The 17,596-nt window shown below is 44.5% G+C and overlaps 1 protein-coding gene and 1 long non-coding RNA gene across 2 annotated transcripts; one reads left to right on the top strand and one right to left on the bottom strand.

The window, feature by feature from the left end:
* Positions 1 to 5,160: 5,160 nt before the first annotated feature.
* LOC109195547 (START domain-containing protein 10-like) lies at positions 5,161 to 16,728 on the bottom strand. Its single transcript, XM_019347753.2, has 2 exons — positions 16,457 to 16,728; positions 5,161 to 5,536 (listed from the first exon to the last, which is right to left on the bottom strand). The coding sequence occupies exons 1-2, from the start codon at positions 16,601 to 16,603 to the stop codon at positions 5,384 to 5,386; spliced, it is 300 nt and encodes a 99-aa protein (XP_019203298.1). The 5' UTR covers positions 16,604 to 16,728; the 3' UTR covers positions 5,161 to 5,383.
* An 85-nt stretch (positions 16,729 to 16,813) lies between these two features.
* Positions 16,814 to 17,578, top strand: LOC112842064 (uncharacterized). The gene is made up of 2 exons (XR_003213657.1): positions 16,814 to 16,978; positions 17,062 to 17,578. It is a non-coding gene; the product is annotated as an uncharacterized LOC112842064 (long non-coding RNA).
* Positions 17,579 to 17,596: the final 18 nt, after the last annotated feature.

Here is a 17,596-nt window from a genome sequence, read left to right as displayed (position 1 = left end):
GTTACTTTAAATTAGTAACTTAGTTACATTACTAGTTACTTCTCTAAAAAAGTAACTCAGTACTAACTCGTTACTTTCAGAGTAACTAGTTACTAGGGAAAGTAACTTTGGTTTTACTCAGAATTCTCTTGTTAATGTGTTGCTTCCGTAACTGGATACCCAGCAAGAGTGCCAGTCTTCTAGCTTGCTTACTTGCCACAAGTGCACTGTGCCACCTACCAATAGAAAGGAAAAAATAATGTGCACATTTCCACGAGAGAAATCCCACGCCTGGACCGTCGTTGACCGCCGCCATGATTCTAGCCTGCTTTTTACATCCAACACAAAAACTGCAGTCGTGGTGCTTTTGATTGTACTCAGAACTTGGAAATTCTGCCTTCTGAATAGGAAGATGTAGGTAACACCAGACTGCAGATGAGCTGCATACAGAGCTGGACTGGGACAAAAAAATCGTCCCGGGCATTTTGACTAGAGACCGGCCCACCATTATAGGAAAAATCATAAAGACTTTGAATGAAAACAAACACTGTTGTGACAGTGATGTACACTGTTCTGATGGTATATATGTATCAATCTATCAATCGTTTGTTGTAAGACTCAGATAATTATTTTTTTTAAAAGCGAGACATTTTAAATGAAAATAATAAAGAAAAGTATTTCCTTGTGCCCCCCTTTCCCTGTTAATGCCCTACCTGGCCCCCTGGCAACACTTTGCTAGATCCGCCCCTGCACAGTTACCAGCTGTCAGCTATGTAGAAAAGGATCCTGGTGTTATTTGTCTCTCAGAAACAGTTCATAACTTCCCTTCAACTCATTCATGTCACCTAAAAGGTAAACCTGTTTCTCCATCACCTGTTCAGCTCTGATGATTCAGTAAGGACATCTCCAGGTTTCATCTTCATGTTTCCCTCTCACCAGATAACCAAACCGATATCATGACCAGCAGCTTTACAGCTGTGGCTCCAGCAAACATCAGCTGATACTAGAAATTAATATTAAATAAATTCTAACAACAGCTGATCAAGCTTAAACGTGCTGCTGTTGTTTAACGCGACATCCGCTGGTTTCCTCTTTCTGGCGCAAAGTGGGCGATAAATAAACAAGAGAGAAAAGCCGATCAGCTGATCATTGATCAGTTTCGTGATTGAAGTAGAAACAGGAGAGGAGAGAATGAGAGAAGAAGAGGCAGCTGTGCAGCTTCAGCTTTGTGTCTTTTTCATTGTAGCTGAAGTCCGGGACAAACTGTGTTCCTTTTCACCTCAGTACGAAACGCGTAATATTTTCTCTGAATACCAGACGATTCTGTTTTTTACGGGACGGTTGGCAACTCTAATAATTAACCGTATGAACAAAATAAAGTTCAACATCAGTAACATAGCACCCACCCAGCTGTATAGAAACTCCGTCATGCTAGCTAGCACGCAGTACGAAAAAGTCATCATACCGAAAATAAACTCCACCTAAACTTGGTTTATATCTGACCCAGATAGACTGCAGGTCATAACTTCTTACCTGAAGTTCAGTTCACCTGACACGCGGACCGGCGGCCGCTTCGGGTCTCTCCTCTTGCCTCCCTTTTCCTTCATCCACCTGCTGGCTTCCACCACTTGCTAATGTTATTGAATCTGTGGAAGCTCCGCGATATCCACCACACGAAGTAACGAGTAACGAGCCTATCTAAATCCCAGTAACGAGTAACGCGTTCCTGGTTTTGGCATAATAACTAGTTACCGTGCTCGTTACCACAATAATAACGTAGTTACTGTAACGCGTTACTTAATAACGCGTTAGTCCCAACACTGATGTGTAGTGAGATATGATCCCGTGAAGACTCCCCAAAGCTGGTGCCAGGAGTCTAGCGGTCCATCTAAACAAAACAAAACAGATACAGAGTAGGTGTCCTCCTATACCATAAATCAGTAAGAGAAGGTACAACCTCTCTCATGCTCCCAGGATGTGTGTGTGAAAGTCAGAGAGCTCTGGAATGCACACAAAGCTTGCACAACATAACTTCTCTAGTAAAAAAGTTCACTATGACATCATTAGCACAATAGAGACTGAGTAAAGTTTTAGATGCTCCAAATCTGACATTTACACATGAAGGAATCAATATGGCAGATTTAATGGGATCAGGGGAACCTCATAATTGTGCTAAGAAAGCAGAACTTGAAGGGAAAGTCAGGGAAGATTTAAAAGCAGAACCTATCCCTGGAGCTGAGGATTGGTTCATAGATGGCTGCTGTCATCGTGATGAAGAAGGATCGAAAGCAGGCTATGCTATAGTCTGCAAACAAGGAACTGACTTTGAGCATCAGTGGAAGAAGCCACGCTGGATGGGTCCTTACGAGGTCATTGCCAGAACAACTACAGCAGTTCAACTAAAAGGGAAAGGTGATACCTGGTATCATTGGTCGCAGTGTGCGCCAGCACATGAGAGTTTGGTAGAGGAAAACTCCTCTACACCCAACACAAGTGGTAACGAGCCGAGGCAGAATAAATCCTCTCACCTGTGCAACGGGCCAACCAGTAGTCCACCTGGGAGGCCGAAGAAAAAAGAGGAGAAGCGCAGAAGGTCGCCACGCCAGCAGAAAGGAGCAGTGACAAGTTGAGGACTTCACAAAAGCAGGGGAGTTTCATTCCAGGATACAAAGTTTATATAACATGATGCAAACACACGAATCAGAGACACGTAATGAGAAGAAACTTATTAAAATGTTCCTTACAACTACATGTTTATTGTATACAATGATATTGACTATGGCTGTGTTGTTTATTGTCTATATTTTGCAGGGCACTCCGGACCACTTGTCTGAACACGGAGGCCAGTCCAGCCCAGCACTTCCTGAGACTGTAGTTGCCAAAACGGGATCGGTAAAAAGACAAAAGCGCGAGGTGTCAGGTAAAGGTGATGAGTGTCTCAGCATGAATAATGGCATAGAGTTGAACTATGTTAAAGGGTCTACCAGCTCATTCATGTTTGATTTGTGTGACGTCATTAAGTGTACAGGAGCCAGTAGTAGCTGGAGAGTGTCAAGAGGAGAAATGTTTTGTTGCTATTGTTTGCTGCTATTTTTATAATCATCATTATCATTTCATTATTAAGAGTGATGTTGCATTCAGATGTTCAAATATATTGGTATTATATCAGTCTTTATTACAGGTCCAGTTATAACCACTTCAAACTGTTAAGTTGAATTTATAATCTTAAATGTTTCTGTGTAGACTGCAGGGACAGGAAGTTACATGTGTTTGAAGTGGCAGGCTTTGCAAAAGTGAAACTGAAAGCAGAGTCTGAGTGTAAGCCAAGAGTAGGGTGTTTTATTTTGCATTAATATCTTTGATTAAGCTTTAAGTAGTTGTATTAGATTGAAACATTTGTTTTATATATTTTACATGTAAGTCATTACACACAGGATGGCCTTAACCTGGTTGCCTAAGTTGAGGTCAACTAAGGTTCAGAGAGCACATGCAAACTCTGCACGCACAGACAGACGAGACATACACACACAGAGTTTCAGTTGTGCTGGCCTTCTGTCTAGTGGAAAGGTTACAAGGTGTAGCTGATGAAGTGAAGGGTGAAACAAAGGGCAGCAGAAGCTGACACATACACACATATTAGATAGACTCCTTTGAGTAGGTAATCATGTTTTGCTTGCATCTGCAAAGTGGGGGTGCGTACATGTTAGTCTGTTCCAGGAAGTACACCAGATGTCCCAGAGATAAGCGACAGCGAAGACAAGCTGAGGGGAAGCACCGAGCCGAAGACGATGTTCTGTGGACTGTGTTCAAAGTTAACTGAACGGTTGTGGTTTTGGAGTGACGTATGCTTTGTTTGAGTCTGCCTGACAACAGAAACCCTATAAAGCCTTTGTCTGACTATTGTAAGGTAGTTCGATGCTGAAATCTGCACAGCGTTCGGACTCCGCGCGCGTGTATTCTTCTTATGGCCTCTGACAGTGGACTCATCTCTGTGCTTGTCCTGCTAGACCTCAGTGCAGCGTTCGATACTGTTGACCATAATATCCTATTAGAGCGATTAGAACATGCTGTAGGTATTACAGGTACTGCACTGCAGTGGTTTGTATCATATCTATCTAATAGACTCCAATTTGTACATGTAAATGGAGAGTCCTCTTCACACACTAAGGTCAATTATGGTGTTCCACAGGGTTCAGTGCTAGGACCAATTCTATTTACATTATACATGCTTCCCTTAGGCAGCATCATTAGAAGACATAGCATAAATTTTCACTGCTATGCAGATGACACGCAGCTCTATCTATCCATGAAGCCAGGTATCACAGACCAATGAGTTAAACTGCAGGAATGTCTTAAAGACATAAAGACCTGGATGGCCGCTAACTTTCTGCTTCTTAATTCAGATCAAACTGAGGTTATTGTACTCGGCCCTGAAAATCTTAGAAATATGGTATCTAAGCAGATTCTTACTCTGGATGGCATTACCTTGGCCTCCAGTAATGCTGTGAGGAACCTTGGAGTCATTTTTGACCAGGACATGTCCTTCAATGCACATATTAAACAAATATGTAAGACTGCTTTCTTCCATTTGTGCAACATCTCTAAAATTAGAAACATCCTGTCTCAGAGTGATGCTGAAAAACTAGTTCATGCATTTATTACTTCCAGGCTGGACTACTGTAATTCATTATTATCAGGATGTCCTAAAAACTCACTGAAAAGCCTGACAGACACTCTCTCTACTTTTAAGATTAGGCTTCAAACTTTCCTTTTTGCTAAAGCATATAGTTAGGGCTGGACCAGGTGACTCTGAATCCTCCCTTAGTTATGCTGCTGTAGGCTGCTGGGGGATTCCCATGATGCACTGGGTGTTTCGTCTTCACTCACTATGTGTTAATAGACCTCTGTGCTGAATCATACTTGTTATTCATCTCTGCCTCCCTTCCCCTAAAAGGGAGTTTTTCCTTCCCACTGTCGCCAAAGTGCTTTCTCGCAGGGGGTCATATGATTGTTGGGTTTTTCTCTGTATGTATTATTGTAGGGTCTACCTTACAACATAAAGCACCTTAAGGCGACTGGCTACCCAGCAGCCACAGTGCAGAAGCCACAGGGGGCTGGGGTGACGTGCCAACATCGCACCGAGCCACAGGCCCAGAGGCCCGAGGTCCCCCATCCCCGGAAAGGGCCCAACCGAGTGTCTTTTATACCTGTCATTTCAGTGTAATGTTAAATCACATCACTGGGTCTCCCTACTTCCACTTACACAACATCAGTTGCTACTCCCTCTTATTCCCTTCGGTCTTTGTCCACCATTCACCTTATTGTTCCCTCTGCCTGTCTCACCATTCTGGTGCTGTGCTGAAGTGTTTTATGGCGTGTATTACATCACCGCTCAGTAAAGGAACTAACAGGAGTAATATCCCACGTCTGCGTTGACCGTCAGCCTGCCGATGTCATACGTATCGATCATGTTGGTGTCCCACTTCTTCCGGTAGCTGGTGTCATGGAGGACGTCGTACAATGTCTCTGCTGTCACGTCCTTACAGACTATCCTCATCTGAGACACAGAAAGAGAGAGGGAGAGAGTCAAGCAGAGGTTAGGACCGATCACGCTCAACTCTAACCACCAGTTTCCATGCTGGTGTACTGTGACATTTAGGTGTGCCATGGGATTTTATTACTGCAACTGCATGAAATGTTAGAAACATACATGTGTTTGGATTGTAGGAGGAAGCCGGAGAACCCAGAGGGAACCCAGAGTGATGACTCCTAAGAAAAAAGTTCATGACTTTGAGTCACCTGGTGTCCAGGTTTTCACTGGTAGTGCTATCTTTAAGGGGAGGGTGTGATGACCCATGAAACAGCAGGTGTGCTGTGTTCTACAGGAGCTGATTGGAATCCTGCATGAGTTTCTTCAGTGGAACAGCCTGTCTTGGAGATTCTTTACACCCTTTAGTGCTTCCCAGCACAGGATAATCCCGTAGTCACAGGAGCACACTGATGATGAAGAAGGGAGGTCTAGCTCACGATTAAGGAAGCAAATACAATACAATCGTATTCCCTTGCCATTAATATTCAAGGCTAATGCAGTCTGAGGAGTAAATGAACTGCATTTGAATGTCACACATTTATGTGACTTCAGGGATGCATGTCTAATTGCATTCACAGAGACTCACAGATCTTTTAGCTCATAAACTTCTTAAACACTTTAAACTTGATTTTAATCCTGTTGGTTGAATTTTAGACTCTTTAACTAACAGATCTCCATGTGTGAGAGTCAGCATCTGTTTTTCTAATCAGCGGAATTCTTCTATTGGTTCACTACAGGGATGTTGTCTCTCTCCCCTACCATATATTTGTACACTAATGATTGTCGTAGCACACAGGCTAACAGGCATTGTAAGCCTCCTCCATGGTGAACAGTAAAATGGTAAATGGCCTGTATTTATATAGCGCTTTAATAGTCCCTAAGGACCCCAAAGCGCTTTACATATCCAGTCATTCACCCATTCACACACTGGTGATGGCAAGCTACATTGTAGCCACAGCCACCCTGGGGCGCACTGACAGAGGCGAGGCTGCCAGACACTGGCGCCACCGGGCCCTCTGACCACCACCAGTAGGCAACGGGTGAAGTGTCTTGCCCAAGGACACAACGACCGAGACTGTCCAAGCCGGGGCTCGAACCGGTAACCTTCCGATTACAAGGCGAACGCCCAACTCTTAAGCCACGATCGCCCCAGTAGTAAAGGGTGCAGCCATTGATGGTGGTGGATAGTTGTATTTGGGGATTGGTCTTGATAAGCCTTTGTCCTTTGAGTCACATCTTGCTGTTCCAACAATAATTTTACTTTTTACTGAGATTGAGAGTTTTTAACATTTCATTTGAAATGACCATTTATTTAAAAAAGCTTTGTTTAGTATCATTGCCTGGTTACAGTAATCTGTCCTTGACCAACCAGACCAGACTTGGTAACCTGGCAGGGCTCTAGAGTGCGACCAATTTTTTCAATAGTGTGACTAAAAAGAAAAATCCTAGGTCGCACCGGTGCGCTGAAAGTGTCCGTGTGGTCAACAACAGACACACATTATGCTTCCACACAAAGACGTAACACAGAGCAGACCCGACGCATCAGAATCAACTTTGTCTTTCTCGGCTTTCTCACCCGACAGCCCGTAGACGGACACGCCGTCGGGACTCTGCGCTGTGTTTCTGTCTTTTTTGCGCTCGAGTCTGAGCTACAGGTTTTGTCTCTCTCCAACCAAAATTCACTGAACCAGCAGCAAAGGAAGCGGCAAACTACACTTCACATTTGATCAATGTCGTCATGAATTCCCTCTGACTTTTGCTGTTTTGCTTCTACCACAATAAAAATCACACTTCATGCACAGCTCCCTCTCTCTCTCTCCCTCTCTGTACTTCAAGAACAGTTTCCCGTCTCAAATCTCTGTTTTCTGCATTATCCATTCGCTTATTACCCACCAGTCTACCGTTGTTTACAGCGCTGTCGGCCGCTGTCTTTTTCTTTTCTTTTTTGTTTTACTTAAATGACCTCGGACAAGAAAGCCTAATTTCTGCTGTTCAATACTGAAGAAATGTAAACTTTTTAAAATTATGCAATATTGCAGAATATTTTTAAGGTTATCTGCTATAAAAAGTCAGGCCAGGAAAATCTTCATGTTTTTCTGTGTTTTATTCTCACTTACTTTGACACAAAGGCATCTGCTGTGATGTTCACAATTCTGATGAAGTCTCACATGTATCAGTACTGATAAAAGATCAGAATTATAACATTTCTGACTGTCTGAGGCAAAATTGAATCGAATCAAATCGGGACCTTGTGAATCGGAATTCAGCCTAATGAGCAGCCTAGGCCCGACAGAAGTGGATGCAGCTGTGGGTAAAAGAAAAGATGAAAAGAACTATTGATAGCTTTTTTGTTAAGTTGAGGCCTGATCCATCTGAAATTCATAGCCAGTGCTCTGACATGGAGCCATCAATCTTTGAATGCTGAAAAAGCAGTGTATCCAGACAACACAATAAATGCCCAAGTGTCCCCTCTCCCCACTGTCTTTCAGCAGCAGGCAGCAGCAAACAGGTCGTCAGAGGAGCCAAGATGATGATTAAGTTTGTCATTGTCTACAATATTGCCAAAGAGTGCCAACGAACTTTAAGCACAAGCACAAGATTGTTAGTTAATCATTTACAAATGAATACTGTCTGTGTGGACTGCAATCCCCCCCCCAAAAAGTGCATATGTAAAACTGCCGTTTTAAGTGATGCAGTTGAAAAATTTGGGTGCGCCTAACTTTTGTGCTGGTGCGCCTAAGAAAAAAGTTAGGCGCACCAGTACAACTGTGGCAAAAGTTAGTCTAGAGCCCTGCCTGGTTAGTAAGGTCTCAGGTCCAGCTTCTGGACTCTTATAAACAGACGGGTACTGAGGAAGGAAACCTCTGTCATGTCTGTCTGAAGAGAGGATGGTCTGAACATCCTCTCTTCAGACGAAACCACAGACAGTGTCTTTTGTACCTGCTGCTGTTATGATGGTTATCAACGCTGACCTATAAGCGTTGTTGCCATCACTATTGCACTTTGTTACTGATAAAACTTGGGCTGTTTTTTGTTTTATTTTTAAATGTTTGTGTTGTTTGATGTGTGGACATGCTGCAAATCAGTTTCCCATTGGGGACAATAAAGTTACCAATTAGCAGTCTGACAGACTGTCTTAGGACAATTGGCAAACAATTTTCTGCAGGTTAATGCAGACGAGACTGAGTGTTTCATTAAGCCCCAAATTAGACAACATCCTGGTTCTTTCTCATTGACGGTGAAAGATGCTGCTCACAATCTTGATCTTTGATTTTTGATGCACATGAAGTCTGTGACCCGCTCTTGCTTTTCCACTTAAGAAATGTCGCTAAACTCAGAACTGCTGTCTCCAAAGGTGAATTGGAGATGGTTGTTCATGCCTTCATCTCCTCCCAATTAAAATATTTTGATGCTCCTTTGTCCCGTCTGTCAAAGACTTCTATAAATTACCTTCAAGCTGTTGAAAATGCTGCAGCAACACTTTTAACTCACTCATAAATTCTCACTTCATTGTTAAAGTCTTTGCACTGGTTTCCAGTTTGGTTTGGATACCAGTTTAAACTCTCACTCTTATTTTGACTGCCTTACAAGCGGCTTCATTTAAATGGAAGCCGCTGGTTCTTTTGGCATTATGATATTGGCAAATCACAACAGCGCTGCGTGCTGTAAGGTCAACACCCTACAATAATCCGCCTCATTCAGAGCTCTCGTGTGGTTTCCTGTTGGGTCTTTTCTGGATAAACCAAAGTGAACTGTTAGCAGAGGAAACACCTGATCAGGTGTTGTTCAGAGGCACCTCAGCAGCTAACCTGAGCAGCTTCACTTTCTCTGCTCTGACCTTATCAGGTGTTCTCAGGTTTCAGTGCTTTTGCATCCGGTTTTATCTCTTTGAACTCATCCAGGCTCAGACCATCTTCAAACTCGGACATCAGTCATCCTAAAAGGAGCTTCACAAGGATCTGTCTCAGGTCCTCTGCTCTTTTATAGTTAGACATTTAACATCTGCTCCATTTCTACTCTGATGACACAAAAGATCATCTTCAGCTTCCTTATTTCAGCAGCTTCACCAGCTCAGACCAAGGTTTCTAACAAAGCTCAGCTCAGGTTTGAAGATTTCATCGTTCCCACAAAATCTCCAAACAAACTAATCATGTGTTCTTATCTAACACAGTCGACCAATATTATCAGCCCAAGATTTTATTCCTTCCACAGTGACAGAAACTTCATCTGTCAGTGAGGATAATCCCTGATAATCTGAAGGCTGTGATTGGCTCTGATTCTCTGTAATAACCAGACTGTAGTCGTCTTCATTCTCCCCATGAGGTTACCTGCTGTATTGAGTTTTTCAGTCCATCAGGGTCGTATTTGCAGTCCTGGTGTTTTGTTGGACCTGATGAGTTTCTGCATCACGTGTGAGACAAACAGAGCTACAGGAGATCACCATCTAATCCAAACCAGCTCCTCTCTCTGCCTGAAACAAACTGAACGATTTGAACATTAATCAGACAGACACCCGCCGCCTCCCCCTGTGAATGATTATGTGGAGCAGGTTATTATTAATGTGGAGCTGACCGTTCATGTGGACCACAGGAAGTTTCTCTGTACCGTTTCCAGCTCTGCTGCTTTGGTCACTGTTTGCATCGTTGTTGCAGCGCAGCCTGAACGATGACAAACCAAAATGTTCATGTAAAATATTCTCAGCCAGGAAAAACCAGACTGTAATTCCCCCCTGTAGGCATGGAGAGATCTGAGCTCCAGATTTCCACCTGTCAGAGTTTCACAGTGGTCATGTGAGATGGTTTGTTACTGTAGGACGTCACTTTTTTCCACTGCTGTAATCGTGCTGGAGCGGCAGTCATTGATATGGTGATGGCGAGCGCTGTAAACTCTCCGTGTAACTCAATCAGCGAGACTCCGCTCCCTGTTAATCATTTATAAAGTCCGGAGTGCCGAGGCTTTGTGTCCGTCACTCAGTCCATCTCTCCTGCAGAAAACCTTTCAGCTCACTCAGGAGCTGAGCCAGGGTCTTCACAGCACATTGGAGACGACGAGGAGAGGTTCGTTTCCTTCAGATGAACTAAAGACACCACAGTTTAAAAGACCCGCATGTCCCCCTCCCCAAAGTTGTCCACTCACCCGCACGTCCCCTCCCCCCGAGGTTGTGCACACGTCCCCCTCCCCCATCATCTCCAGCTTTCATCAGCAGGGCGAGGTCATTTATGGTGCTGGAGAGTTTCATTTACTCTTTTCAGCCTTCAGCAGCAAGAGATGTGACTCGCAAATGGCAGAGACTCCACAGCCAGTCACATGAGATGACAGAAATCACCTGAACAGGTAAAACAGCTGTGTCAGTGCCCAGAATTGCCACAGTGTCCTTCAGCTGGTGATAAAAGGAGTATCACATCCCCCAACTCCCACAGAGATGGACATGAGGAAGCAGCTCTCATGTTTTTGACTGGGCCACGCACACAGCTTACATGGAACCAGTAACCAGTAAGAATGTCCATGTTTGAATCCACATGTGCTAGGAAGTCGAATGTTTTTAATCTTGGTTTTGTGGTTTTCACGTCACGGGAAGCCGTGACTGTGAGGTAAATCAGCAGGTGATCATGTGACCTGTTTGGTCGCTGGCTCCATCAGCAGCTCTGAATTAGTCATGAGGCAGAAGAAGAAGCAGAAGAAATGCCTCGCTGCTTTTCAAAGAGTTCATGAATTATTTACACTCCTCCTCGCACTCACACTTCCTCCCGTCTGCTCAGAGACTTTCTGTGATTGGTCTTGGTTCACCAGAGAAAAGAACACAGTTGATATTTGGTATAAATAAGCTCACCATCAACAAGTGGTTGTATGTTATATTGGACAAACTGACCAATATTGTCAAAGGAAAGGCAGACAAGTTTGAAATTGTATGAAGACCTTTATTGGATTTCCTGAAATACAACAATGCATAATTCAATTTAAATGATTGGACTGCATCTTTTTTCCCCTTGTCTGAACGTGTGGGGGTCCCATTTCACTGCAGGGCAACCTGCATGTGACGAATAAAGCTTTGATTGATTGATTGATTGATTGATTGATTGATTGATTGCTCACTCAGGGTGAGAATTTAAAATGTTGGAAATGTCAATGAAAAAATTTAAAATTAAGGGATTTCAAAAAATAAATAAATTATGGTGTTCCACAGGGTTCAGTGCTAGGACCAATTCTGTTTACATTATACATGCTTCCCTTAGGCAGCATCATTAGAAGACATAGCATAAATTTTCACTGCTATGCAGATGACACGCAGCTCTATCTATCCATGAAGCCAGGTAACACACACCAATTAGTTACACTGCAGGAATGTCTTAAAGACATAAAGATCTGGATGGCCGCTAACTTTCCTGCGTCTGTGTACTGATATTCAGTATTACAAATTATTATCAAGATGTCCTAAAAACTCCCTGAAAAGCCTTCAGCTGATCCATAATGCTGCAGCAAGAGTCCTGACAGGGACTAGAAAGAGAGAGCAGATTTCTCCTGTTTTGGCTTCCCTTCATTGGCTTCCTGTTAAATCCAGAATTGAATTCAAAATCCTGCTCCTCACATACAAGGTCTTAAATAATCAGGCCCCATCTTATCTCTCGCTCTGCAGGCTTACTTGTTGTTCCTAGAGTATTTAAAAGTAGAATGGGAGGCAGAGCCTTCAGTTTTCAGGCCCCTCTTCTGTGGAACCAGCTTCCAGTTTGGATTCAGGAGACAGACACTATCTCTACTTTCAAGATTAGGCTTAAAACTTTCCTTTTTGCTAAAGTTTAACGGCTGGTTCTCCCTGAGCCTGGTGCTGCCAGAAGTTTTTTCCTCCTTTTCCGTCCCACTGTCACCAAAGCAATCATGGGTGGTTTCTTTGTGTAATTGTAGGGTTTTGACCTTACAATATAAGAGACAACTGTTGTTGTGATTTGGCGCTATACAAGTAAAACTGAATTGAACTGAACTGTTTCTCTCCACTTTCAGTTTTTCATCAATTAGAAAATAAACACAACTAAAATTCTGATTAAGATAAAATAACCTTTATTAGTCCCACATGTGGGAAATTTGTTTTGTTACAGCAGAAAGTGGACAGTGCAAAGTTATATAGCAAAAATTAGAGAACAGTGAAAGACAATAAGAATAAGATACTGTACACAGCTGTACAGTATAGAATAAAATAAAATAGGATAAAAATAGAATACAAATGCTTTATACAACTGAGTAAAAATACAACGATGCCAGAAAAGATTATTGCACATGTGTGGATGTGTTTGATCAGTTGAAGGGAGGAAAGACCTGTGAAATCTCTCCGTCCCACACCGTGGGTGCTGCAGTCTCCCACTGAAGGAGCTGCTCAGTGCTGTCAGAGTCTCATGCATGAGGTGGGAGATGTTGTCCAACAGGGATGACAGTTTAGCCACCATTCTCCTGTCACTCACCACCTCCACTGGGTCCAGAGGGCATCCCAGAACAGAGCTGGACCTTCTGATCAGCCTGTTCAGTCTCTTCCTGTCCCCAGCAGAGATGCTGCTGCCCCAGCAGACCACACCATAGAAGATGGCTGAGGCCACCACAGAGTCATAGAAGGTCTTCAGGAGTGGGCCCTCCACTCCAAACGACCTGAGTCTCCGCAGCAGGTACAGCCTGCTCTGCCCTTTCCTGCAGAGGGCGTCTGAGTTATGAGTCCAGTCCAGTTTGTTGTTCAGATGAACACCAAGGTACCTGTAGCTGTCCACAGCCTCGATGTCCATACCTTGGATGTTCAGTGGTTGCAGTGGAGGATGTTTGTGCCTGTGGAAGTCTACCACCAGCTCCTTGGTTTTACTGGCATTGATCTGGAGGTAGTTCAGCTGGCACCAGTCCACAAAGTCTTGAGTCAGTCCCCTGTACTCCTTGTCGTCCCCATCAGTGATGAGGCCGACTATTGCAGAGTCATCAGAGAACTTCTGCAGGAAGCACTGGGTGGAGTTGTGGGAGAAGTCTGCAGTGTAGATGGTGAAGAGGAACAGAGCCAGAACCGTTCCCCGTGGGGCCCCCGTACTGCAGACGACCCTGTCCGACACACAGCCTTGAGTCCTCACATACTTAAATCTAAATCACAAAAGCAATCAATGTACTGTTTTTGGTTGTTTTTTTTTTGCTTTTCCTTTTCAGAACTGAAATGAAAAACTAAAAAAATAAATATAGTTATTAAAAACTAAAACAAATCAAACTAATAAATACAGCAACCCAAATGTATATTTTACCCTTTCCCCCTGATTCTGAAATAAAACTCTCGGTCTGTCAGGACTGAACCTGCTGCACCATCTGTAAAGTCTGTCCTGTCTGATAGAGCCCGTCTGCACAGAAGTGTGTGAGTGAAAGCAGGTCAAACCAATCGACTCCTCCTTCTTGAGTGTGCAGTTTCCTCGGACAATTAGTTTCCACCTGGAGGCCAAACGTATCACCTTTAAACCTTCACAACTCAACAGGAACAAACCTATCATCAGACACATGAAAGGAGGCCTGAAAACGCTGTGGGATGAAGTGGCAGAGGACAGCGCATGGTGGGAAAGGTGTTCTCAGAACAGGATGTCAGCGGCGTGTCCTGTGTGAAAACGAAGCTCTGAAATAACAAGTTTACACAGATCTGAGAGAGAGGGAGGAACACCAAACAGACCTGTGCTGTGTTTACACACCGCCTGCCTACAGCTGGCTGCCTAACAGTCTCTCTCACACACACCTGACCTGTACACCTGGATGGAAACTTTGAGAGCAGGTCAAACACGCCCAAACAGTGAAAACGTGCATGCATGGATATTTAAAAACCTGTGTTTGGTAGCCTTGAGCATGTGCAGTGGACGTTTAATTACAGCTGTTTAGTAACTCATCACGTCACGTTAACATCATCACTGAGCAGTCTGATGCATAAACGTGACCTAACCCCTCATACTGGATCCAGTTCAAACTGGAGATGTTTGCTGGGAATGAGTGAACAGCCTCATTCAACACGGGTTTATGATGTAACCTATGCAAACAGCTGACGCTGACGGCATTTGGCTGGTGTGCCTCTGTCTCTCCGCGGCTCCACTGCCAAACCACTAACTGCTGTTGGAGTTTCTCTCAGAGTCAATTTCAAAAATGGCGGCAGGAGAAGAAAAAGCCAGAAACACACAGGCTAAATCAACTGCACCAAACAAACCAATCACAGTTGCTGTGAGCCACGTGTGGTTAGATGTCAAGGAGGTGCATGTAACTTATGGCGTGGGGTCTCAGGAAGAATCTCCTTCTCCAGCAAGCTATCAGACTTTCCCACTGCAGAAATCCTCAAATTTAGAGTCGCTCTGACTGAAGCCGAGACCTTTGGTTTCACTCGTCACTGTCCCCATGCTGCATCAGCTGCTCCAGCCTGAGGTAGGGATTCAAACCTTCAGTGGGTCGCTGTAACATCAGAGTTCTGTCCCACCCACCCTCACAGAAGTGACTGAGCAAAGCTTTAACCTCCCTCCTTCACACTTTGTGCCTTTAACTTTATGGAAAATGTTCTTTGTGTATTTGAAAACAAACCTTCAGGTGTAACTGCATCCATCAGAGTGATCCAGCTGTACACCATGGATCTGGGCTCAAAACTGATTCAGTTGTATCACTCGTATCGATGTTGATTCAGCAGAGAGCTCAGCATCATCAGCATTCAGCTGCACGTTGAAGCAGCTGTGAGGTCAGCAGCCTTCTGAGGAAGCCACCGTGCTTCACCTTTATTCATATAGCGCCAAATCACAGCATAAAGACCTGGAAGCTTCATGTTGTAAAAGAAAGACCCTACAAAGGACCTCTGACTGTCCTCAGCACCAGTTTGAGGCTACGAGCGGTTTAACAGGCTGAAAGATGAAGGTTACTCCGAGGATCGAAAGAGCCTGTTAGAAACTCTGACTGTAAAAATACTTAAACATGAAAAAAATGCTCGAGTTTGGAGTCTTAAAGCACCAAACAAAACTGCACACACTCCATAAAGTGAATGTAGGCAGTCAGGGGCCCACCGCGGCGTCCAGGATCCGCCCCCTTAGATCAAACAGTGGCTCCAAAGATCTGATTGGTCGTCAATAAGCTGAAACTGGCCGAGCAGGTTCGGGAAGAGAGCCGGTTAAATGTTTGCAGAGCTGCTGCCTCCAGGTACAGGTGACATCTGTCAGGTGGGCAGAGTCACACATGAACCGTAACAGGAGTTCTGATGAAGCAGGCCTGTTAACCCTTCTTTGACAGCTGGCACTTTAATGAGGCTGCCGCCCTGTGACAGTTGTAGATTTCACCTGTTTGTACCAAAGTAACACAGATTTACAGGTTACACCACTTCCAGGAACTTTCAGGTGTTTATACTGAGCAACTTCCTGTTTCCGCCTTAAAGATAAATAAGTAAAAGTCGTCAATCAATTGATCAGTGATCAGATTTCACTGATGATTCGATGGATTGATGGATGTGTTTCTGTAATTACAGTCCGAGTACCTCATTTATTGCAGTAACAGTACTCTGTGAGTACTCTAAATGTGACATCATCTGATTATTACTTCAGATCAGCTTCAGCATCAAATCTTTGTGAGTCACCATGGTGATGCGAAAAACCTCCAAAATAAAGCAACCAATCAAACTTTCTGAAGAGATGATGACACATGATCAAACCCAGTAGTTAGTGACTAACCAACTAACCAACCCACCGATTAACCGACCATCTGCGCTAGCCTGTGCAGTTCTCAGAGGAAACTTTCACCATAATATAAGCCTCCAGAGTAACTCTGGGATGAAGTAGTGGAGTAAATGTACTCATTTACTTTGACTATTGTTTTTATTGTGAAGGAGCGCGGTCCTTTCGCAGTAAAAGCGTCAGCGGTGACGCGGCTCACCTTGAGCTTCTGCACGGTGCTGCTGTCCTCCTCGCGCCCCCACACCGTCACCCCTCCCTTGCTGTAGCGGCTGGTCCAGCCCTCCGTGCTCAGGCACTGCTCTCTGAACGAACAGAAGTCCGAATCGTCCGGGATTTGCACCGGCATCTCTGATCAGCTGCCCACCGACCTTTGCACCTCACTGTGCCTGCACGCCGCCCTCACACCACCAACAGGTAACTGCTGTCCCGGTGGGGGGATGTGAGCGGCAGCGCCCGATGATGCGGCTTTTATCTGACCCAGCGCACAGATAGGACGGAGAGCAAGAGGTCCCACTCTGCTGCTCAAACACTACAATACCCACAAAGCTCGGCGAAGGTGGGGCCTATTGAGCACCTGCTGGACAGGTGAAGCCACAGTCGAAGGAGTCCAGGTGGAAGGTTCACCAATGAGATGGAGGACAGAAACACCAACGGGAGATGCACAAATACGAATTTTACACGGACACAAAGACACCGAGAAGCTATAAACCAACAAAAAGAGGTAAACACACGAACACACACACACACATACAGCTGGCATCCGATGGGTGTGGCAGTGTGAAATCTCCATGGTGCAGCGAGGAGCTGCAGGAATCAGAGCGGAGGGAGTCATCTGTCTTCGCGCACCACCTTTGAGGCCCTGCAGCGTGCTGCCTTCACGTTCCTTTGGAAATGTGAGCTTCCCCGGCTGCAGAGAGCTACCTGAATCTCTCTCATCTGATCTCCGCTCGTTCGTTTCGATTAAAAACACAAGTCAGCGTTTCCACCTGTCACCTGGTACAGCAGATAGACAGTGAGACGGTGTAGTTTGGTAGAAAGAAAATAGTTCCTACATAAAACTGTTTGCCCTGACCTCCTGATGGAGCTGCTGAGGTTTCAGTATATATTTTTGGGAGTCAGCTCCATCACGCTGAAGTAAAGGCAGGCATCTCTGAAAGGTGGAGAGACTGAATATGTCTGAGCGCTTCCTTTAATGCTGACTGTTTGATTTCCAGAGGCTCTTGAAGGCATCGGTAACTGATACCTGTTCTCCAGGTGAAGCAGTGGGCGGAGCAAAGTGTGTGTGAGTCAGATCAGGTGTTATTTTCCATCATGTAACTGAGTCTGTGATGAAGGTCAG

This window comes from Oreochromis niloticus, linkage group LG14 (genome assembly GCF_001858045.2).
Source record: "Oreochromis niloticus isolate F11D_XX linkage group LG14, O_niloticus_UMD_NMBU, whole genome shotgun sequence".
NCBI lineage: Eukaryota > Metazoa > Chordata > Actinopteri > Cichliformes > Cichlidae > Oreochromis > Oreochromis niloticus.
The sequence above is the reverse complement of the archived record's forward strand: the minus strand, read 5'-3'. Positions and strand labels throughout refer to the sequence as shown.